The sequence below is a fragment of the Lontra canadensis genome, unplaced genomic scaffold (assembly GCF_010015895.1).
Source record: "Lontra canadensis isolate GAN:19392208 unplaced genomic scaffold, GSC_riverotter_1.0 scaffold23, whole genome shotgun sequence".
Classification (NCBI taxonomy): Eukaryota; Metazoa; Chordata; class Mammalia; order Carnivora; family Mustelidae; genus Lontra; species Lontra canadensis.
The window spans coordinates 13,079,920-13,103,575 of NW_022631017.1; the positions used below are offsets into that span (position 1 = coordinate 13,079,920).

The 23,656-nt window shown below is 35.6% G+C and overlaps 1 protein-coding gene across 3 annotated transcripts in view; it reads right to left on the reverse strand.

Moving 5' to 3' along the window:
- Window positions 1-823: 823 nt before the first annotated feature.
- GOPC (golgi associated PDZ and coiled-coil motif containing) overlaps window positions 824-23,656 on the reverse strand; it is a 40,744-nt gene continuing 17,911 nt past the window's right edge. Inside the window, exons 2-9 of one of the 3 annotated variants that reach the window (XM_032862391.1) lie at window positions 21,972-22,136; window positions 20,451-20,474; window positions 17,144-17,319; window positions 15,962-16,127; window positions 13,320-13,415; window positions 11,647-11,811; window positions 8,835-9,015; window positions 824-1,184 (exon numbers count right to left, since the gene is read on the reverse strand). In XM_032862391.1, coding sequence (XP_032718282.1) covers window positions 1,174-1,184; window positions 8,835-9,015; window positions 11,647-11,811; window positions 13,320-13,415; window positions 15,962-16,127; window positions 17,144-17,319; window positions 20,451-20,474; window positions 21,972-22,136 — 984 coding nt within the window. In that variant the 3' untranslated portion in view covers window positions 824-1,173. Of the gene's footprint in view, window positions 1,185-2,405; window positions 5,445-8,834; window positions 9,016-11,646; window positions 11,812-13,319; window positions 13,416-15,961; window positions 16,128-17,143; window positions 17,320-20,450; window positions 20,475-21,971; window positions 22,137-23,656 lie in introns of those variants that run through there. The other 2 variants (XM_032862389.1, XM_032862390.1) reach the window with 2 other exon arrangements.

Here is a 23,656-nt window from a genome sequence, read left to right on the forward strand (position 1 = left end):
CTTTTCTCCCTTGCCAGGCCTAACACATCCATACCCAGGCTGTGCTAGGATTTGAGCCTAGTTATTGGCCTGACAACCAAGAGAGGACCAAGGGGACAGTTACTGTCTGAGGCGGCGGGGGTGCTAGCGGGACCCACAGAACTAAGCACAGAGCTGCACTCACAACTATGATATTACAGAGAAAGAACACCAAGCAAAATCAGCAAAGGGAAAAGGCATGTGAACGAAGTCCAGAGGAAACCATGCACAAGCTCCAAGAGTCTTCTTATTAAGTCACAGAAGATGAGCTGCATTCCTTCAGCAATGATGTGTAACATAAAAATACTGTCCACCAGGGAAGCCTGCCCGACCCTGGGCAAGCCTGGAGTCCAGGGTTTTTACTGGGTGCAGTCATGGAGGCACTCTCTGCCTAGCATGTATCAAAATTCCAGATTCCCAGAAGGAAGGCAGGTGTTCCAACATAAATCTTCCTGTTTGTACAAAGGCTTCAGGAGGCACAATAAACCACCCTTCTCAGTAAGGGAATGGGAGGGGCGGGATATTCCTAAACTCCAAACTGCTGCATTACTAGCCACAGGTGAACTTTGCAGGTAGGCCTAAGGACAAGAGTTCAGGCACACCATCTATGAAATATTTAGAAAATTGAGCCATGACGTCATGTCACTCACTTACCGATCAGATCATCCCCTTCAGCCTCTGGGTGGGAGATAAGCCGGTTCCTCATGTATTAACCTATCTCCTCACATCTCCTGGTCCACTTGTGTTAGCCTGGGTCTTCCAAGAAGCAGACACCAAGACCAAGAAGGGATCTGCTTGGGATTTATTGGGGGCAATGCTGGTGAGGAAATGGAGAGGAAGCTGGGTTTAGCGGGAAGCCAGAAGCACCCAGACCCCGATGCAGGTATGAGTTCAGCTAAAGGAGGGAAGGTGGGGAGGAAGCCACTCGGATCAGAACATAATCCTGTGGGAGTCTGGCCAGACCGTCAGGAAGTCCTCAAGCTCAAGGCAAGGGGTCATAATACTCCTGTCATGATCAGTCACTGCGGGCAGAGGCTGGAGAAGCTGGGATAGATTTCAGAGTGCAGCAGCTGGGCGAGCCCGGAGTCAGTGTGCTCCTCCTGCTGGAGATGTGGGAGAGCATTCTCCTGGCCACCACCACAGGGGCTCCAGTGCTCAAGATACATCCGAAAAAGATTCAGTATCAAACAAATATTTAGCACCAACAGCACAAGGTAACTTGCAATATATTTAGTTTAAAAAGATACAAAACCACCTAAACTAGAACACTGTTTAAAAACGAAAATGTAAAAAAACACACACAAAAAAACAAAAAACAAAAACAAAAACCCAAAATATAAATAATCTTTTACATTTCATAGACTGAACAACATCCTATGCAGATGAATTCTGGGGAAAAGATTTTTCCAAACTGCTTGGTGGGCTGGGAGCTTAAGCTGCCATACATACAGACAGCATATTGTATGAGGTCTAAATCAAGGTTAATCAATGACAAAAAGTATTTCTGAATGTTGGTAACTCAAGTAATTTTCTGAAATACAATTTGTATTCATCAATACTAAAATACCATTTGTAAGTTTATCTTGATTGACCTCAAATACCCTAACAAAGCAAAGGCATTCCTACTCATGTTACACCTAGTCCTTTGACGTAAGTGACCATATGTAAAACTTCTGAAGCAAAGAAACAGAATAATGTTTACATATGTTTCTAAAAATTATTTTACACCTATTTTGGAAACTTCTCAACTATGTGGGCTCAGATTAAAAAATGGAAGAATGTCCTCTTACATGGTATCTAATAGGATGTTTTTTAATTTGCTTCAGTTATCCTCTTAGAGAACACGGATATCAAAATCTGTAACACAAAACTAACCCAAGGAGACTAGTCTGCTAAGTTCTAACAAAACACTGGCCCCACAGTTGCTCTGACAGCTCCTTCCAACCACCATGTTTTTAACTGACCCAGAGTAAACAGTTCCTATGATCACAGTTAATTCCTACCAAAAAAAAAAAAAAAATTTGTTCAACTATAGTAACTAGGTTTCAGCCTTTTCGTGGACGTGATGGCCTGTTAGTACAACTGATAGGGGCTACCAGAAATAAAAATATTTAATGGGAAACTTAAAATGTTTATTTTTTTAAAAAATGAGATCAATACAGGGGCGCCCGGGTGGCTCAGTTGTTAAATATCTATCTGCATTTGGCTCAGGTCATGATCCCAGGGTCCTGGGATCGAGTTCCACATTGGGTTCCCTGCTCAGTGGGAGTCTGCTTCTCCCTCTCCCACTCCCCTCCCCCCCGCTTTTGTTCCCTCTCTCTCGCTGTCTCTTTCAAATAAATATAATCTTAAAAAAAAAAAAAAGAAAGAAAATGAGCTCAATACCATTTTAATGTAGAAGATGCCATCTTTATTTACAGGCTAATAAAAAAATATTAAACTCAACTTAACTAGATATAATACATTTGTCATAAATCCTATAGATTTGAGGCCAACCCTACGTGGAAGACTGAGTAAGTAGAACGGTGGAATACATAATAAAGATATCAGATAATGTGTGACTTACACATGAATCAATGCATTTTGTTTCTTAACATGAAAACAAAGTCAAGTCCACTGTGTGGGGAGTAAAACCAGCACCAAGCACAAGCCGTGTTACCTTTTGACAGCTGCTGAGTTATAATTACCAAGGCTCACAACCTTTCATTTCTCTTAAACCTGTTTTAACAAGCCTCATACACCCAAATATTGTTGCTCCATCAGATTCCTAACAGATACTGTAGAAGAGAATGTTAGAGGCTAAAATGTAAATATACACCCATACACACAACCCTCACATTGTTGAACATTTTCCCTCAGCTCTTCCGTTGTGTATTTGCAGATTTTTCTTTTTCCTTTTTAACTGTAATGGCTTTGCAACAGTTCTCTCCCCTTTGCTATTTGGCTTTGGCCAAGAAACTTGAGTGTTAGGAATTTCTTCCCTATAAATGTGAAAATATAAAAACTGCTTCTCATTCCATCTGTAATCCTTAGCTCATCCCCTAGAAACCGTTCTAAAATGAACTTTTAACTGGGTACTTTCTAAACACCTGCCAGGAAGCTCACAGTAGCGTCTGAGCAATGGAGTTCTCGTACAGACTTTGCAAACCAGGGTGAAGCAGGAATGAAAACAGAACTGACTTAGGCAATCTTAAACTACCTGGGAAATTTTGCCTTCTGCTCTTCAGCCCTTGAAAGGAGTTTATGTCATAACTATCCCATATGATCCATATTACACAGCGTCTCCAGAGAAATGCTAATTCAAGGCTCTTAAAATACTCTTCATGGACTTTTAGATTGTTCTCGAAAATCAGAAAGTTCTAGCTAGTATCTCCTAAGGATTCTGTCTAGTAGATTAAGGATATTCTCTGAAAAAACAAAAACAAAAACTGCCATGGTCATCCCATCCCAGGCTGCGTTTTAAAAAAACAAGAACATGGTTTCAAGTCACAACAAAAATGTTTTCAGATACACTGCAATGGAACTTTTTTTGGCTAAATGAATAAACTGGCTCAACTCCAGCTTGCAGTTCTCATGTCATGCCTGGGGTATGTGTTTGGTGTAGGGGGAATGCATAAAAAGTTCTTTTTTCTTATAAGAGGCCTAGCCTGTCAGGAGCAAACAATAACATGGAGCTTGCTTATTTGGTTGTACAATTAAATACTAGCTTTTGCTGGGAGGCAAGGTTACTCTAACAATGTATTTAATATCAGTAACAATATACACTATGAAGTGCATTTCTATTAAAAACTAACATGGTGATATACAGATGAACAGAACCACCCAAAACAAACCATAAATGAGCAACAATTAAAACATAAAATTTATAAATAGCAAAACCACCAAAGAAAGTATATACATTGTACAGATTTACCTATGAACAAATATATAGTGCAATCTAGGATAAACAACAACAAAAAAGTGTTCTATATCACATAACATCTGAATATTAGACATGAAGATACTGGTAATACTCTAAAAGCCTTTGTAGGCTTGTCCGCCATTTAATATCCCCTTAAATGTATATCCTTTCAAAAAATCAGTGATATTGGCAAAACTATCACCTCTTTAAATGCAATGTTTTCACTTTACCCAGCAGGGTACAGTGGCCTGCAAAGCAGTAAGAGCAGGCTCCCTCCGGGGCCTAATCTCAGGATAAGATAATTAACAGATCTGTAGTTTGCGAATGAGAGCACTTTCATCAAGCAAACACTGAGATGAAAAGCCAACCCGAACAATTACTGTATCAAAACGTCCTCGGCTTTTTAAATGATTGGCAAATAAGTTACTTTGAGAGAAAACTGCTGTGTAGACACAATGTAATTTCACTGACAAATCTAAGTTTTTACTGCCAGGAGAATGTATTGGTAAGTACCAAGACTATCACAAGACAAACTTTATGAACAACTCAAAATGTATAAAACTGTTTTTTGTGGATCCCAGAAAAAAAAAAAAAAAAACCATTGGAGTCCAAACATTAATAATGTAATGCTCCAATACTATGCACACAGATAACATAATTGAGGACAGATATTTTACACTCATCTGCATTTCTTTCAAAAACCAGGAAAGTACAACGCACAATAACTTTTGAGAAAGTATTTCTAGTGCAGCATTGATTGACAAAGGATTGCTTAAAGAAAACTATTTTGTACTGCATTGAATAAAGCTGAAAGGCAAACTCATTACAATAAATGATCATTAAGAACTGATTTAGGTATCAGGATGCACAATAAATTAAATTTAAAAACTAAAACCATTCTTTTAATTAAAAAAAATAATAAGTCAAGCCTACATTTCTGCAATTCATTGAGTTAAGTTCTGTCTCTGAAATACCACACTTAACATTCTGGAATATATAATATGAATTCATTTATTCTCTTGTATTTAAAGGCTATTTCTTATAAAATTCTGGTTATCACGGTCCTTCTACTAAATGGAAAAGGAGCCAAATAAAACAGTAGTGCTTCATTTGGTACTTAAGAGCCTAGTAATATCCCTTTGGGAAACACATGCTTTGGTGCTTTACAATTTTAAGAAAATCAAAGTCGCTTTACATGCAATAGCTAATTATGGTATACCACAGAAAACCGGGAGTTTTATGCATTTAGAATTGTTCACATGAAGCCCTGAGGTACCCGACTGTCATTTAGGCTACAAGCCTCCCTTGATCTTGTATAGTCTTTGTCACCGTTTCCCTAGTGCCCCAAACTCAGAAGAGTCTGATCAACAATCTTGTCAGGAGATACAGTCAATTTAGTATGATTTTTTGTGATACAGACTGTGCAGATCGTCTAGTTTAGAAGCACTGTCTTCTACGGGAGTTTCACTTGAAGTTCCTAGGTCTCCATTTTCATGTCCATCAGCTACTGCCTTCTTATTAAACCCTGAAGGAAGGAGAAAAAAAAGCAGATACTTTCTAGTCCAAAAAAAAATCTTAAAACTTTATTGAGCAAAGACAAAGGAATGCCCACTATAATTATTAATAGTAATGAGGCAAATAACAGGGACCTAAATTAATCAAGTTAGTAATTTCTGACAAAGGGATTCTTCCTTCTTCTGACAGATAGCAAACACTGTACAGATTTTTTCATATTCTCTATTGGACCTATCAAAAAATTTTATGTAATTTCCTACCAGGCTTTCCATGAAACTTCGAATACACACAATCATAAAATTCAGTTAAGTTCTACTTACATAAATATATAATAACCAACTATATGTTTCTTTTACATTTTGCTTTCAGATTACTTAACTGCAGTGCACTGAGGCAAAGACTAGCTTATTGCTAAAAATCAGAGTTGCTGGCAAAACAATGTCCAGATACAATCTAAAACAAATTTTGGTTAATCTTAAAAATAGACACTGGACTTGCAAATAAATTAGAGTTGATTATGTCATCTATTTAGTGAGCTATGAAGTATGGACACGTGCTCAACAGTAACCAATGGATACATTTTTTGTGATTTGAGTCCATTAATAGTAACAAATCATAAAAGCATACACTGTGGTTATATGAGTCATATTTTAAGTGGTCTGTAATTTACACAGGTGACAGAGAAGTCTTTTAGCCTCAGCTGCAAAAAAAAAAAAAAAAAAAGAAAGGAAGAAGCCTTCTAATCCAGACAGAAAATAGCAGAAAGGGTGAAGGACAATGAAATCATAAGGAAAGCAGCCCAAGAGTGTAAAGTTTTGACATATTGCCACAATAGTTGTGTTCAAGATGTATGGGGAGAACACAATTGCTACTGCTGTCTACGTGCAGATAATTAATAAAATCCAGATTTACCACAAAAACATTAGTTCATCAGTTCACTATATAACTCTATGCCAGAAATTCTCATTTTTGGTTTTCAGGATGCCTTCACATTCTTCGTTAGTACTGTAGATTCCAAAGAGTTTTGTTCATGTGGTTTATTAATGTTGTGTGAGTTACTGATGTTTACCATATTAGTAATTAAAATTTCTGAGATAGCTAAAAAAAATTATGACTTATTTTCAATTTTGCAAATATCCTTAAAGTCTGGCTTTAGGGGCACCTGGGTGGCTCAGCTGGTTAGAGAGCCTTTGGCTCGGGTCATGGTCCCAGGGTCCTGGGATTGAACCCTGCATCAGGCACCCTGCTTGGCAGGGAGCCTGCTTCTCCCTTTCCTGCTCCCCCTGCTTGTGCTCTCCCTCCCTCTGTGTCAAGTAAATAAACAAAATCTTTTAAAAAAATAAAGTCTGGTTTTATCAAAGATAGCTTTTTTTTTTTTTTTGCCTCTGCTCAATCTATTGAGTATACAAGTATACAAAAAGCTCACCCTCATAAAGATACACAGTTGGAAGAGGGAAGAGTAGTTTTAATCATTGCAGCTGTCAATTTTCTTCTTTGATATTATACCAAAATTGCTCGCCACAGAATTGAGCAGTTGGTTCACACTGTTACATTAAAATCCACTTGTCTATATTGCCATTTGAATGACTCTTTTAGCCATGTAGGATTTTGTAACATCTTACACTGGTCATTTGAATAATATTAGATCACTGAGTTACATAACAATTCCTAAAGTTGAGATGTTTCATTTTTACTGTATCAAAAAAAAAATCACATTTATTAACATCACCACCAATCTTATTATATAAGTTTAGTGTTGGAAAGCTATCAAGCTCATGGTGACTGATAAATTTCTTACAAAATTCTCATTGTCACTTGAAAGCTGAAATTCAGTCACTGGCAATAAACACTATCAGTTGTTTCCCTGAAGTGATGGACTCATCTTGTTCCATTTATTTTTATTTTTTACTTATTTATTTTTTAAATATTTTTATTTATTTGACAGAGATCACAAGTAGGCAGAGAGACAGGCAGAGAGAAAGAGGGGGAAGCAGGCTCCTGCTGTGCACAGAGCCCAATGTAGGGCTCGATCCCAGGACCTGAAATCATGACCTGAGCCGAAGGCAGAGGCCCAACCCACTGAACCACCCAGGTGCCCCATCTTGTTCCTTTTAAAGAGAATGGCTGCCAAAGAGTCTGAACAACCTAATTTGTTAGTCATTCCTCAAGTCAGAATTGTCTTCCATGAAAAAAAATGACCAGTTTAGCTAGCTACTTAACCACTTGAGTGCTTTTGAGACCAGCATCTTGGTTCAGCATGTAGACTCAGTGCTTTACGTATACTTCTCATCTCATAACACACAATACAAAAAAGACATGCATTCAAGGGTCAAGATTTAATAAAATGAACCTTTTTTACTATTTCATGAAACTGGCATTTTATTCTTCTTCTTTCTTTTACTCTGAGTAGATGGCAAGAAAGAAACAATGATTACTTTAAGAGTAGCACCACTGCCTTGATTCATACTAAGGCAAACAGAAATTTACCTCCACAGCTTTTGCACCATCAGTGCAAATATCAACTCAGAAAAAAAACAAAAACAAAAACAGAAATAAGATTTTAGCATTATTATGAACGGTTTTGCAGAGGGAGTTATTTATCTATTTGAGAGAGAACATGAGCACATGAGTCAGGGGGCGGGGGGAAGGGCAGAGGGAGAGGGAGAAGCAGACTCCTTGCTGAGCAGGGAGCCAGAATGAAGGGCTCAGTCCCAGGACACCGAGATCATGACCTGAGCTGAAGGCAGAGGCTTATCAGAATGAGCCACCCAGATGCCCCTATTATAAAGTTTTTATCTCATGAATTCCCTCGAAGGGTCTTCAGGGACCTCCAGAGATTCGCAGATCACAATTTAAGAACCACTGCTCTATGTAAAAGAAAGGGCTAGAATTTCTCTGAACAATATGTGTAAATAATAGCAAAGACTAAACCAAAAATCCTCAAGATCACATATCCTGATTCTCATAATAATCATAAGACAATGGTCTAATAACATATTCATATTAGTCTACAAATCATTGTATTATGAAAGAAGAATTTGCATTAACACAGCAAGATGACAGTAAGATGTGTATCTACTCTAAAAGGCATATATATCAGTCTTTATTTCAGAATCTAGAACACTGGAATTTTTATTTTTTTATTTTTCAAGGATCATTTGTCGTTCAGTAACTGGTAATACACTTATCTTAAAGTCCAAGAGGAACCTAAGAAACTTCTATGTAAGTAACATTTTGGCACAGTGACCAGTATGCAATAAAACTATAAGCAAAGGAGAGCTTCAATTTGTTAATGATGATTTCCCATCATTAGAAGATCATTACTGAAGAAATCTAAAATTTTGTATTTTAAAAGTTTACTAATGATAAATACATTAATAACTTTTAGAGTAATTTTTACCTTGCAACACTTTGATTTCCCCGCTTGTGTCTTTGCAACTAGCACCAGGATTACTCCCTCCCTCTAACTCATCAAGGTATAAACGGTAGCGATGTCCACTCTCATCTTCATACTCTACATTTTCATCATCAGAATCCACTTCAGGAGCCACATAAACTACTTCAAATTCAATCTCTCCTCTCTAAAGTTAAGAAAGAAAATGAGGGAATCAAGTTACTATAATTATACTCAGAAAATGGTTTCCAAATTCTTTGGGATGTGTAATAGGCATGAGAAGTAGTAAGTAAGACTTCAAATGTAGCTCCTTTCAAGATAACAAATAATGAAATTCTAGAATCTCAAAAGATAGAAAAACACACAAAGGCCATCTCTTCCAGACCAACGCCATGAATCCTAATTTCCTTTTAATAACACAGTAGCTCTTTGTACCAGTCACAGTATTTTTGCTAACAGACCACTAAAAATGAATGCTTAACTACTCAACTTATAAAATTTTAGAACAAAGGTTCAGTTTAGAAGTGATTCTGCCATTTTGGACTTGACATAGCAACTCCACCTAGTTAGTCATATTTAAGTTGCACTTAAGGGATCACACTAACTTTTCCTTGACTAATTCAAGAAACCTCTACACAATGATTTCTTGTTTCTTACTGAATAGGTCTTGAGCCTCTACTTAACTTTCACTGAGTAACATAATGTTAATAGTAATTATTATAATAGTTATTTTATTTATTGTGCGAAACTATATCCTTAAATCCTCAGAATAACCCTACTACAATACAGTCTCTTTTACATGAATGAGAAACCTGAATGAGCTTTGGAAAGAGCAGATAATTTTTCCAACATAATGAGCAAGTAAATCAGAAAAACAGAAATTTGACTCCAAAATCCTTGCTCTTTCTACTGGACTACATGTATCATATTTGGGGGCACCTGGCTGGCTCAGTCAGAAAAGCACATGAAGCTTGATCTCAGGGTTGCAAGTACATGATGAAGACAGAGATTACTTAAATAAATAAATGTAGTATTTGTACTGCTATTCTTTTTTTTTTTTTTTTAAGATTTATTTATTTTAGAGACAGAGAAAGTGCAGGCAAGGGGAAGTACAGAGGGAGAGGGAGAGAGAGAATCTCAAGCAGACTCCCCGCTGAGTGCAGAGCCTGATGTGGGGTGGGATCTCACGACTCTGAGGATCATGACCTGAGCCAAAGCCAAGAGTCAGACTTTTAACTGACTGAGCCACCCAGGCGCCCCTGAACTGCTATTCTTTAAAAAAAAACTTATATTCAAGTAAAAAGTTACAGATTATTTTATGTTTAAAAAACATTCCAGGGTAGCCTGGGTGGTTCAGTGGGTTAAGCCTCTGGCTCAGCTCAGGTCATGATCTCAGGGTGCTGGGATCCAATTCCACCTCGGGCTCTCTGCTCGGCAGGGAGCCTGCTTCCTCCTCTCTCTCTCTCTGCCAATTTGTGATCTCTCTCTGTCAAATAAATAAATAAAATCTTTTAAAAAAATAAAAATAAAAAACATTCCAAGTCATTTAATAAGAGACTACAGTCACTACACACAAGTCTGGTATTTGCAACTCTGAAAATTATGGCCTGCCTTTGCTCCAAAGAAAGCATGCCATTTTTCACTGTCACTCGCTAAGTCAGTATCTTTGGTGCGCTGCTTTCCCGGATGTTTATGTTTCAAAATTTTAATACACGCTGAGCATTTCCTTAAAAGTTTGTGACTGCCTGTTTGTATTTCCTTTACCACAGCTGCCATTCATCTCACTCTTAATGCCACCGGATATGGCCAAGTTGGGTTGAGAAAACACCAACTGAAAGAGGTTACGGTTACATTCTGAGATCTCTCTTAGCAGATAATGCTTACAAATACCACTTGGGGGAGAGAGATGGATTAATGCTGTAGTCTTACATAAAGTGAATTAGGTCGTGGGTGGCAGTCACGCAGATAGATTTTAGGCTTAATATGAGGAAGAACTTCCTAAAAATCAGCAATGTACAATAACAGAATGAACTACTTTATCAACAAGTCCCCCCTTTAATATAAATATTTAATTAGTGATATTGTAGAGATTTATACAATGTGTAGTTGAACCACATGAGCTATAAATTCACTTTCAACTTTGAGATTCAATTCTACATTGATGATCGAACAAACATCTCAATGTACTATCGAAACCTAATTTCTTCAACCTTCTTCTTGAAGGAAAAAAGGAAAACAAAACAAAAAAACTTGGTAACAAATAAGACTTGTGGGTATGAATCCCAACTCTAATTTATTTTCTCTGCAACCTTGACCAAATCATTTAATCCCTAAGAACATCAGTTTACTCATTTTAAATTTAAGAGTGTTGGGCTAAATGATTTCTAAGGACCCTTTCAGTTCTAACATTTATGTCTGTAAAACCAGTTGGCTTCTAGCATTACGTTTTCTATAGTACCTTCTATTTGTAGTGTTTTAGTCATTAATGATGTTTTGCTTTCTAAGTACCAGGTCCTGTCCTGAGCACTTTATATGAATCAACATACTTAACCCTTACAGTTCTCTGATAAGGACACCGTAGCTGAGCAGAGGACTTAATAACTTGCTTAAAGATATACAGCTGTAGAAAAAGGCAAAATCTTCTTCAGTAAATCTGGCTGAATGTCTTCTATAAAAGGCCCAAATCAAAGGGAACTAGTGTCTATATAAAAACACTTTACTACTTGAAAAGCCTCAAGTACAGGAAGTATAAAATATTCAGTAAATTCGAGAAGAACCAACTGATAGATCCAATTTTAACTGCATAACAGGAACTTACCTGCTGGGAAAGAATGGTAACAGCTTCTTTATGCTTTGTGTCCCTTAGGTTAACTCCGTTAACAGCCAGAATAGCATCTCCCACGTGCAGTCCTCCACATCTATCAGCAGGTTGCCCTGGGTGGATCTCAGAAATGAGGATTGGAACACCATGTTCTTTCCCACCCTAACAAAAAAAAAAAGAAAAAGAAAAAAGAAAAAAAGGTAGTCAATTAGTTTACTCTTTGTACAATCACAGACTATTCTACTATTCTAACAATAAAACATCTTAAAAATACATTTCAGTAAGCATCTATCCTGTATAAATACTGACTAAAATATTATTTGCCACTTAGGTAATGGTAAATATATTATTACTAGTATCAAAGTTATCTCTGAATAAAACGATAACATACATGTTTTCTAAACACATTCCAAATGTGTTTTCTAAAACACATTCCAAAGCCAAAAAAAAACCAAACACCAAATGAAAAAACAACAGTCAGCTAAACTCTTTTAAACATAAATAAAAATATTTTACATATTAATAGTCCATAGCACTATTAGATTTTACCAAATCTAAATCACTATATGACTTAGCATTATTTTATGTACTATAAAAATCACTGAAAGAGTATAAGAAGAATCTGAATTTCAGAGATATTAAAATATGAAAAATATGCAACAAAGAATTGATGAAATGCAGTTATTTGGTACCTTTCACTTTTTAGCTTGTGTTATAATTATCTGTGTATTATTTGTGTATGCATATATATGCGTATTATTTGTGTGTATGTATATGAATATTGTTTATGTACGTATATATACATATTACTTGTGCGTGTATATATATATATATATATATAAAACATATATATCTGTTATTATTTCTTCTAAAATTTATGCTCTTTAACGGCAGTGCATTCAAAAAGACAGGGAGGTATTCAATAAATACCTATTTATTAGTATAAACTTGACAGGTTTATACCTGTCAAGGTATAAACTTGTACATACCTTGTATATAAACTTGACAGGTAAACTTCTTATGATAAAAAATATTTCTGTATTAAGCAATACGAAAAAGCAAAAGAACTTAGGCAGTATCTAAGTATTACCAAATGAAAAACAGGGTAACCCATCTTATTCTTCCGGAAAAAAGCACTCTAAGGACAGCAAAAGGACTCTAAATATATGTACTTTATAATAGCTGATCTCAGAAATGCTGCCCAAGACAACTGTTTATAAAGGCACCAAATTTAGAAAGGAAGAATATTTGGACTCAACAGTCACTGAAATCTGACAATAAAGAAATGAGTCAAGAGAAAGATAACACATACTCTAGAGAAAAGAACAATATAATCTGGAGTCATTTAACATAGAAGAAAACAATCATGCCCATTCTCAAAGGGTATGAGGTAGAGGCAATCACAGTATATTGTATAAAACTATAACCCCAGTCATAATGAAAATGCTAAATTATGCTTAATAAAGTAATAATTTTATTGATGTAATACTTAATAGTCATTAGGAAAATTTACCAAAAAAAGTTTACACAAAAGTGGTGTTGCCCAGGGGAATAAATTTAGTTATTTAGAGAATATATCCAGAATACTTTGCTTCCCAAGGATGTCCAACACAGGAGCACAATTATCCTAGTTAACTACAGAAGAGGAGACTGGAAGCACTACTTCTTACTGTAATTGAAATGCCAAGGCCTTCATGATCTTCCTTAAGGAGAAGAACTTTTCTAATCGGACCAACACCTTGGCTTTTCTTTAAAGAGTCTTGATCCTTAATGGGAGAAAAAAAGAAGGAAAATTAGTACTACTTAAATGATATATCAAATAGAGTAAACCCAAGCTATATAACTCGCTTTTAGAAATCTTCATTAATTTCCTGGAATGGATACACAGTAAAGTGTTAAGAAAAAAATTAACAGATAAAATGGTAAAATGAAAATAGTAGTTTTGTTAATTTAGTGAAACAGATGGATGATTTTCTCACGCTTTTGTTAGTTTCTTTGATATTGATTCATCTCCTTTTAAATTGTAGGACATTACAAAGGAAACTATTGCCAGGAATTAACTGATAAGCAAAATCTTCAAAAAATAAAAGTAGTAAGATGTTTATTTTTACTAGAAAATATCATAAAGATCTACATCATTTTAACTAATTTGCAGAATTAAAAAAACAAACTGCCAATTGAATCATTAATTACTTTTCATTCTATTGAGCTCTGGAGTCTACCTCTAAAATAAAGGACTTTGCTCCATAAATTAACCTTTCTCTGGTACCTTTACTTTTTCCTTCTCTGCTAAGTTCCACCCCTGTCCAGCACATAAACAAATTCTAAGCCTCTTCCAGCTCTGAATACCAACCATGTGAAAACATAAAACAAAATAAAAACCTTTAATTATCTACTATCTTCTTTAGCTACCACCCTCCATCTTTCCTTAACCTTCACACAGTTAATCCCTATGATATCTACTTCCTTGCCTCCCACATTCATTATTTCAGACACTGTAATTAGGGTTTTGTGCCCACCTGTTCTATTAAAACTGTCTTCTCTACAGTCACTGGCAACCAACCTGACTATATCCAATGTATAAATTTTAGTCACTATCCTACTTAAACATTGTGGAAAGTTGATACTGTTCACTAACCCCTTTGTGAAACCCTCTTTTCCTTGGTTTCTATTACATTACTTTACTAGATGGATTATATCTGACAGCTCCATTTCAGACTCCCTTCTTCGGTGATCCATGTCTTTCCCTCACTCCCTAGAAGTTTCTTTCCATCCCTGGCCTCCTATTCTTTTTATTTTCTATATACTTCCCTCAGTTATTTAATCAATTTCATAGTTTGGTTATAACAGATAGATGATTTACCTAATATTTCTTCAACTCAGACTTCTCCTAAATTCCAGAGTCATATAGCCAACAGGATATATTTTGTTTGTCCCAATGGCACCTCAAATATTACATGTCGAAAACAAATCTCCTATTTCTCCCCCAAATCTTCCTTTTCCTCTATTTGCTTTATCAGTGAATGCCATCATCTCACTCAACTGCCTGCACCAAAAACCTATACTCTTCCTTCTCATTTACCCACATAACCAAAAGCAGTTAATCACCAAGTCTTCTTGATTCTTTTTTTTTTTTTTTTTTTAAGTAGGCTCCACACCCAGTGTGGGGCTTGAATTCATGACCCTGAGATTGAGAGTCACATGCTCTACTGACTGAGCCAGCCAGGTGCCCCCAACTCTTCTTGATTCTAATTCTCTCAAAGCTACCCTTCCTCTTAAATATACTCCCCCTACATTCATCACTTTCTCCTCAGGTTACTACTGTGTCTTTCTCATGTAGGCCCTCTCCCAATATATTCTCTTCACTATGCCAAAGTAATGTGTCAAAATAATGTTAAATCTTGAGTCCACCATTTTATTAAAAATCCCATGATTATCAGGTAAAAGTTCATAATCCTTTAGGTAGCATGAAATACCTTTTGCCATCTAGCCACTGCTTGGAATTTAATGGTCCCCAATGTCCCAGAGAAGACAATAGCATAAGTGCTTATTGTAATCCCCACTCTTCTCTCACCAACTTCATGTACATGTCAATTCTTCTCACAATAATCTTTACAGAGGCAACAAATACTTGAACTTGTTTAAAGCCATGGTTTATCTGGTACTAAGACATGTAAGCCACTGGGAAGGAGTCAGACATACTTTTATTATGGAAGGGCTTATATTTTCAGACAGCTGTAGTAATGAAATTTAATCAAGATTTATTCAGATAGAAAAGTCCTTGTACACTGGTGGCTACAGACGCAGACAGTTGGACACAGATCTCAAATTCCATCTTAATTCAAGACCAAACAGGTGGAAAAAACTACAGTAGAATCTAGTTACCAAAAATTTCCTTTAAGAACTACCCCCCCAAATACTTGCCAATCTATTAATCAATTTATTTAAAAATATTTATTAAAATTAATAATTTTAAATTAATTATTAGTGACAAATTACTAGTGTTCTCTGCTAAGCTTTAAAAAACAATTTAAATATGCATAATCATGATCCAGGAAAATTCTGAAATATGAGCCAAAGCATGAGCAATATGTCTTTGCTAGCAACAGTTCAGTTTTCAGAAATATCACTTTCAGGGCATTTCAGGGTAAATCAACCAAGAACTTTACGTATCTATTCTAAATACATTTAATTCTACTTTCCCTTTTTAATAATAGCTTTAAATACTACTAGAATAAAAAACATGGTAAGGACTTCTGACTAAAGGAAAAAGGAAGAGGCTGAGTAAGAAAGAGTAATGAAGCAAACATACATGGCCTGGAGGGGCTTGCATTGGTCGCTTCAGGTCATTACGTCCTCTACAGGCTCTGATCACAGTTTTGTGACGATGCAAATGTATTTCAGCTTCCAGCTGATTCCACAGCTTATCATGAGCTGGTCCCTTCATATCTCGTCCTAGTAACTGTATTTGTTGGACCCTTTATATTGAGAAAAGAGTTAATTCAGTTAGTTTTTCATTATTATGATTTTTATTACAGAGAGAATTCAGAAAAACTACTGAACACAAATAGCTTTTGCATAAACGTGTTAGTAATAAAACTAATCCCTTTAGGAACCTCCTGAGGTCTCTCAGATTTGTAAAATACCAAAAGTCTGAAAAGAACAGATGTCTTTGAGAGAGAACTAATTTCTTTAAAAAAGAATGAATGAGACCTTTTCTAATCATATACTTAATTCAAATACATCTCAAAACAATTTTTGAGACTAATGTCAATGACCATGTTTCACGTCTTGCACACAATCAGGGTAGGTCAATAAACTCAGATACTATTGAATACTAGGTCTTTACAAGAGTCTAACTGTACAAAAACATTTCTTTTAATGACAGTTTTTTTTTACAAAATCATTATTTTAAATATGGCAAAAGTCAGAAAATGTTCACTTCAACATGATATAAATTACTTTTATTTGCTCCACATTAGTTCTTAATGTGGTATCAAAACAATGAGTAAAAAAGTATTTACAAAAATAGTAAATCACCAAAGTGTGTGAATCATTAACTTTAAAAAATTAATGCAAGCAGAACTCTGTATTATTATGATAAAGTCACTGTCATTCCAATGTGTTTGGAGGTTCAAAAAAGATTACATTTCAATGATCATAGAAAGAATTCCTTATGGAAGTCATGCTATACATGGGAACATCATCTTCTATGGTTTCGAGGCAGGAAATGGCTGAAAAGTGCAGATCTAGAGTTATTAGCGTTTCAAAATAAGTTCCTATCAGTGTGTATGTGTAAGCCAGAAATACTTATGTAGTATGGCTAAATAAATCTGCAATATATAATGCTATCAGTATTAACAACAATAAGCTATACCCAACTGTAAAATAACTCTTTAAAGATTAATGTTTCATTTACTACAAGAGGTAAGAATCAACCTCATTAAATATCCAATTTGTTACCTCAGAGTACATGGTACTCATTTTTACACACCTTCCTGCCAGTTCCTTATCCAAGTACTTAGCAGCCAGTCTTGCCCCATAAACTTCAGCCTGGAGAACAGCTATGTGTCTTCGAAGAGCTTCATTCTCTCTTCTCAACAACTTCACCTCAGCTTCAAGTTGAGCTTCTTTCATTTTTTCTTTTTTGTTTGCTTCAAGCTCTCTCTCCTATTTTCATTAAAACAAAAACAAAAACAAAAAAGCCACAATGCAATGAAAATACTCTTAAGGCTTTTCGGCAACAGGCCATGTCCCTCAAAATACATAAAAGCGCACACAGTCTACAATACAACAATGAAAGCATGTAATAAAAGTTACTTCATTTCTATAAAATGGAACACAAAAACAAAGATTTGGATCCAATTCTTTTTAACTAGTACCAGAAGGTGTTGGGACCACTTCCACACAAGATAATTCTGTGCTTTAGGGTACTTTGACACTGAGGATACTAAGAGAATTAGTCTTCTCTAAGCTCACGTCATCATATACTAATAGGAGTGGCTTCAATGAATAATTACATCTGCTCTCTATTTCCTTTCTAAAAATGTCTCAAGAAACTAAACTAAAATAAAAATAATCATTCTGGTGGTTGCATCCAAACATTTAATTAACTTTAACACAACAATTTTTTTTTGTTGCTGTTTGTTTTTGTTGATGTGGTTTTTAAACTTTTTTTATTTTTTAAAGATTTTATTTATTTATTTATTAGGGAGATAGCACAAGCAGGGAGAGTGGTAGGCAGAGGGAGAAGCACGCTTCCTGCTGAGCAAGGAGCCTGATGGTGACACGATCCCAGGATCCTGGGATCATGACATGAGTCAAAGGCAGATACTTAACAGACTGAGCCACCCAGGCATCCCTAATGCAATAATTCTATAAACAAGTCAAAATCCTTCAGTTACACAAATAGATTTTAGAGCTAATTTACCTTAGAGGACTATAAGAAACTTACACTTAAATTAGAACACTCTAATTTTTTAAAAAATGTTTGATGGTCATGGAAAAATGCTGGTAACAAATGCACTGAAACATTTACACATTAAAAAAATTTTTCTACTTAAGTATATCTATGGTATAGATTATCACTGAATTTGGGGATCTGATTCATCTATCTGTCCATATGCCAAAGTAAATGAGGTTAAAATATGAAAATGTTTGCAGAGGAAAACAGGGCCTCACCTGCCTTCTATGAGGTAGGATGGACATTCAATTTTAGCTCTCATAAAAGGATGCCATCCCTGCTCCACTTGGTGGATAGTCCAAAAATGTGAATTGAAGGTGTTAGCCAGAGTATAAAACCTCAATATCTTTGCCATCCAATTTTTATCATGAGCTTACACATGAGAAATAATGCTTCCTATGTCTGTTCCTATAAATCAGGGGTGACTAACGTAAATGACTTCAGGGCCCAAGCACAAAACAGAGAAGCCAATACAAGACAAAGTAGAGTGGAAAATGGAAGGTACAAAATCCTGCCTAAAGGCAGTCAAATTCAAACACACACACAAACTGTGGCTAAATAAAACTCTTCTGAAAGTTGAGTAAGGGCCCTGCTAGATATTTTAAGTGTTATTTTTGGATCAAGAAAACTATCCAAACATTGTAAATTTCTATTTATCCTTTCGCTGCCTTACAGAACTGCTTTTACCGACTCGCGGATACAGAGCATCTATAAATCTTGTGAAAATGTGGCTGTATTTGTTGACGAGATGTGGAAGACACTGTTCACTATGTCCCCTTTGTGAGACAAATAAAGATCTAGCTCAGCACCAGAAAAAATGTTTCTCTTGAGCAAATGGCAAGTGATACTGTTTCTATTGTATGGGAACTGATGATTATAATGATTCCCCTTTTTATTACAGATATTAAGAAGCTGAGAAACAAATTTAAACAAACTTCTAATGATTCTGGAATATATTTTGGCACTAATGTAACTGCTTTGGTCTCCTGTTTTGACAACAGTGTGTCAATAAATGATGCAGCTAAGCCTCAATGTATCATACACTCAAATACAAGGCAGGGAGTATCAGTCTTAAACACACATAAAAATATACAAGCTAAAATGAGTGATTACCAAATAGCAGATATATTTATCACCTCTTCGATTAAAAATAATTTGTTGTTATTATAAATAGAGGAAAACTAATTATCAGGCTTTTTCAACTTCTGTAAAAAAATATAACCATTATACCATTATTTCTAGATACTGTTTTTCAAGATTTTGAATAATTTAGAATCCTCCTTTTACAACAACCTTGGAATTATTAAAATCACAATTTATTTCAGAACCTATTTCCTAAAAGGCAAGTATCAGTTCCAAAAAAAAATCCCACAGTTTGGATGACATGAACAAAAATCTTTTTTATGAAATTTACTGATGTTAATGCTATTTGTTTCAGAAAAAGAATTCCAGAAGAGCAAGTATTCTTTGGTTTATGGACTAAATAAACTTTATGTTGAGAAGTATCTACGTACAATTACTTCGATGAGCTATTTATACAATATTAATGAAATCTAAGAAACGCATAAGTCGCCATTTTGCTTTCATGATTCAAATCCCTAACGAATCTGACAAACTCTCAGGCCTGAAAATAACATTTGCAAGAACAAATAGGACTAAGAAAACTGAAGTTAATCACTTTTAGTTTTAAAGAAAAAATATGTATCTTTCGTTAACCTGTTTAATAGGTAATAAGCAAGAAGCTCATTTTCTACTCAGAGAACCACAAGAAATAAAGCCATAAGACAAACTGGAACTTGATTAGGTTAGGATAGTGAGAAAAATATTAAGAATTTATATAATGATATTTTCTAAAATAAGTTCTGGTAAAGAGTCTCAAAAATCAGTTTTTTCAAAAGCCACACCATTATTCCAAGACTGCTAAAAAGTTATAATACATGCAGTGGGTGAATAAGAAACCAACATGCACATTCTTTCTCCGGGGATAAACTCAAATAGAAAAAGAGGAAAAACCTAGACCTGCTTAATGTTAACTTCCAAACACTCAAGTGGGAAAACCAACTGCTCTTTTGAAGCAGAGGTCTGAGCAAGTTACAAGGCTCAGAAGTTGTCAATTATTAATGGGTTCTGCAAATAACGGTTACAAATCCCAAACAAAAGAAAAATCTTTAACAACGTGTAGTGGGAAAAGAGCAAACTTTTCAGGTACTGGCAGATTAAGAAACTATCATCACGAATATCATTTCCAAATACAAAGTGACAACATGTAATATGCAAGTAAGACACTAAGAACACTTCAGCATGACATACTAACGCAAAACAGAAACAACATACTTACCAGCTCCTCCACAGAGGGGACAGACTTAAGATATAAGAAAAAAGTTTGATAATTAGAAAAATATCAAACAAATGAATGTATCTAGTGGTATAATCATTATAACGAAAATTCCTGTATGCTGAACATCATTGGGGTAAAAGTTCATTAGAACAAATATACTTGCAAATCCATAAACAATAGTAACTCTATAGTGTTAGATTAAAACTGCTTGTTTCACCACTATAGCACCCTATTTCAGATCTAATGTTAAAACTTCAAGTAAATTCTTTTCTAGTGAAAAAGTACATTGTTTCTCAACGTTACCATCAAACATCCCAAAGAAGAGGCGAGAAATCTGACTCATTTCAGTTAAACAGAACAAGGTTACTAACAAGATTCATAGAATTTCTAAATTTAAAATGTTTAAATAAATACTCAGTTAAATAAATTCTAACATCAGTATTAGAAACCCAATCAAATGAAATTAATGGAAATCAAACTTAAAAATGTATGACTATCATCATCATCATTTCATCTCCTGGCTCTCCCAAACTGTACCTGTCTTATTGCTGTGTCCTCTATGGTCAAACAAGTGTCTGGCACATAGTACACACTTAATACATAGGAGATTAAGCTGAAATGAAACGTAAACAAAGTTTCTACTTAAACAACCTGTATTAAGAGGGCAAAGGTTAATTATGGAAAATGTCTATAATGAGTATTATACAAACATTAAAGAATGTTCAGTGGCAGGAAAAATGCTTATAAGAGCAACAGAAAAAAATGTGCCACTGGTTGGCACCTAATTCCGTTCTCCCCTTCTTCCTTATTAACAGGGCTCCAGATTGACTGGAGATGGCCATGTGACCAGCTGAGAGGCTGAAATGCAAGCTGGGGTTGCCAATGAGATGGCTAACTGGACGGGCAAAAATCGCTGAGGAGGATTTCATGAAAAGTTCTTTTAAGAAGGTTAATGCAGCCTGGAAGCATCCTTTTGCCCTTAGATTCTTCCTTCTTCCTGCCTGGAATGAAGAAATCCTAAGGATGGAAACCATGAGCAAAAAATAGCAGACCACAAAACTACAAAAAGCACCTGGATATACCTAGTTATCTATGGAGGTATTATACCAGCTCTAGACTACCTATATCAGACTCGGGAGGAAATAATTTGTACTACTTGAGAATAATCCCAATGTTATTTGGCTTTCTGTTACATGCAGCAGAACTTAATCCTAACCGATCCAATAGGGCAAAAATTACGTTTACAGATTATAATCACAAATACCTTTAAAATATATTTACACAGATACTTTCAAATAGGAAAACAATCCCATTCTAAGTATCAACTGCTTATTGGTATTATCCCTTCTCACCCTCGCTAATAAGACTGTGGATGCTCGTAAAAATCTTGACATCTACTGCGTTTTCTAAATTTCCCACAATGAGCATATATTACCCTCTATATTCAAAAGCCTCATTAAAAACTGTCCTCTTCACCCTCTAACATACATGTTAGTATATGTCACCTTCTAAACTACTTACCAGTTTTGCCTTAATGGTACCAGAGTCAACACTCTGACCAGTCTTAGCACGGAGCTGAAGCTGGGTAGAGTGCAGCTGTAAAAGCTGATCATGGACTTCTTTCTCCAACACAACTTTCTCTGCCTGGGTCTCTGTCAGCTCAGATTTCAGATCCACCAACTGTGCCTTATAAAAGAATAACAATAAAAACCATCAAGTAAGCTAATTTTCTTTATTTTGACTCTAATAATTATTTAAAGATGACACAGAGAAACTACCTTTAAAATGAACAGATGAACTGAGTTGTAAGACATCCAACTAAACAGTCATAAATTCAATAGCACAGGTAAGATATCTGAGTGGCAAGAGAACCAACTCTACCATAAACAGTACCTTCTTTTTTTAAAATAAAGTCTGTTTGCTTGTTTATAATCTCTATACCCAATGTGGGGCTCACATTCAAAACCCCAAGATCAAGAGTCCCATGCTCTTCCAACTGAGCCAGCCAGGGACCCCCACCTCCTAATACCTCCTAATAGCACAGAATGCTACTTCCATTTTACTTTGCTTATTTGAAGAGGGCTTTTCACTGTCTCACCTTTACCTACAAAGCTTACGAAAATATAGAGATATGGGATGGTTCATCATCTTCAGGGATAACGTGTGCTACAGGAGTCCACTAACATTAATGGTATAGTAAAGGAGAGGCAAGTGGCCACCCCAGATAATACTAGCCCACATCAACCAACCCACTATCTAGTAATTACTTCAGGTGCTAAGGTGGGAGCCACTGAGGTCATAATGGGCCTAAATATCAGAGTTAAGGGTAAGCTACAGTTCTGCTATAGCAGAACAACTCCTCAGAACCACTTATACATTCAAGTTGAAGTTTTTACTTTTCACAACTGGTATGTTTTACAATTGCACACAAGATATGTTTCTTGTGGGTCTGGTCTTCCCAACTGGCCAACAGATTAAAGCTCAAGGAAAGGTCTGAGTTTTCTATTTAAATGCAACATAATTGGCCTAAGCATCAAGGGGCTCAATGAGAAAAGAATTGTGGGAAATATCTTTAAAATTATAGATAATTATTTATGTCTTGGAGAAGCTTTCTTATCAACTTAGGTGATCTAAATGCAAGTCCACTGAAGAAAAATGTGGCAAGTTACAAATATATTTAGAATTGGTCATCCCAAGAAATTCAAAGCAAAGGAAGGTTTAAAGAGTGTTAATGAGGGAAAGAGAGTTCAGAAGTGCTTGGAAGTTAAATGACAAGGACAAAACAGAAGTAGTAAAGCAGTCTAAAGATGGAAAGAAGACTAGCAGAGGCAGAGAGAAACCAGAAGCAACTTGGGTAAATTCTCTGGGTTCAGAGACCACAGGACTAAAATACATCTCTGCATCCCAACTGCATCAATCAGTACCTAGTACACAAAAGATGTTCAGGAAATATCTTTAAGTTGAAATGAATGCTAAGACTAGCCCTGTGCTTCCAAATAAATCACTCTGTCCTCACTGGTTTCCCTAATTTTAAAACAGGGATAATATCCATGGCTTTGACTATTCTCATGAGATTATTAATCTTATACATGAAAGCACTTACTACAATACGAAGATGTTATTATCAAGGAGATTAGATTACTCAGAGAAGTTTTCTTCTCTCAGTAATGCTCAGAATGCCCAAGACTGGTTAGGAACATGAAGCT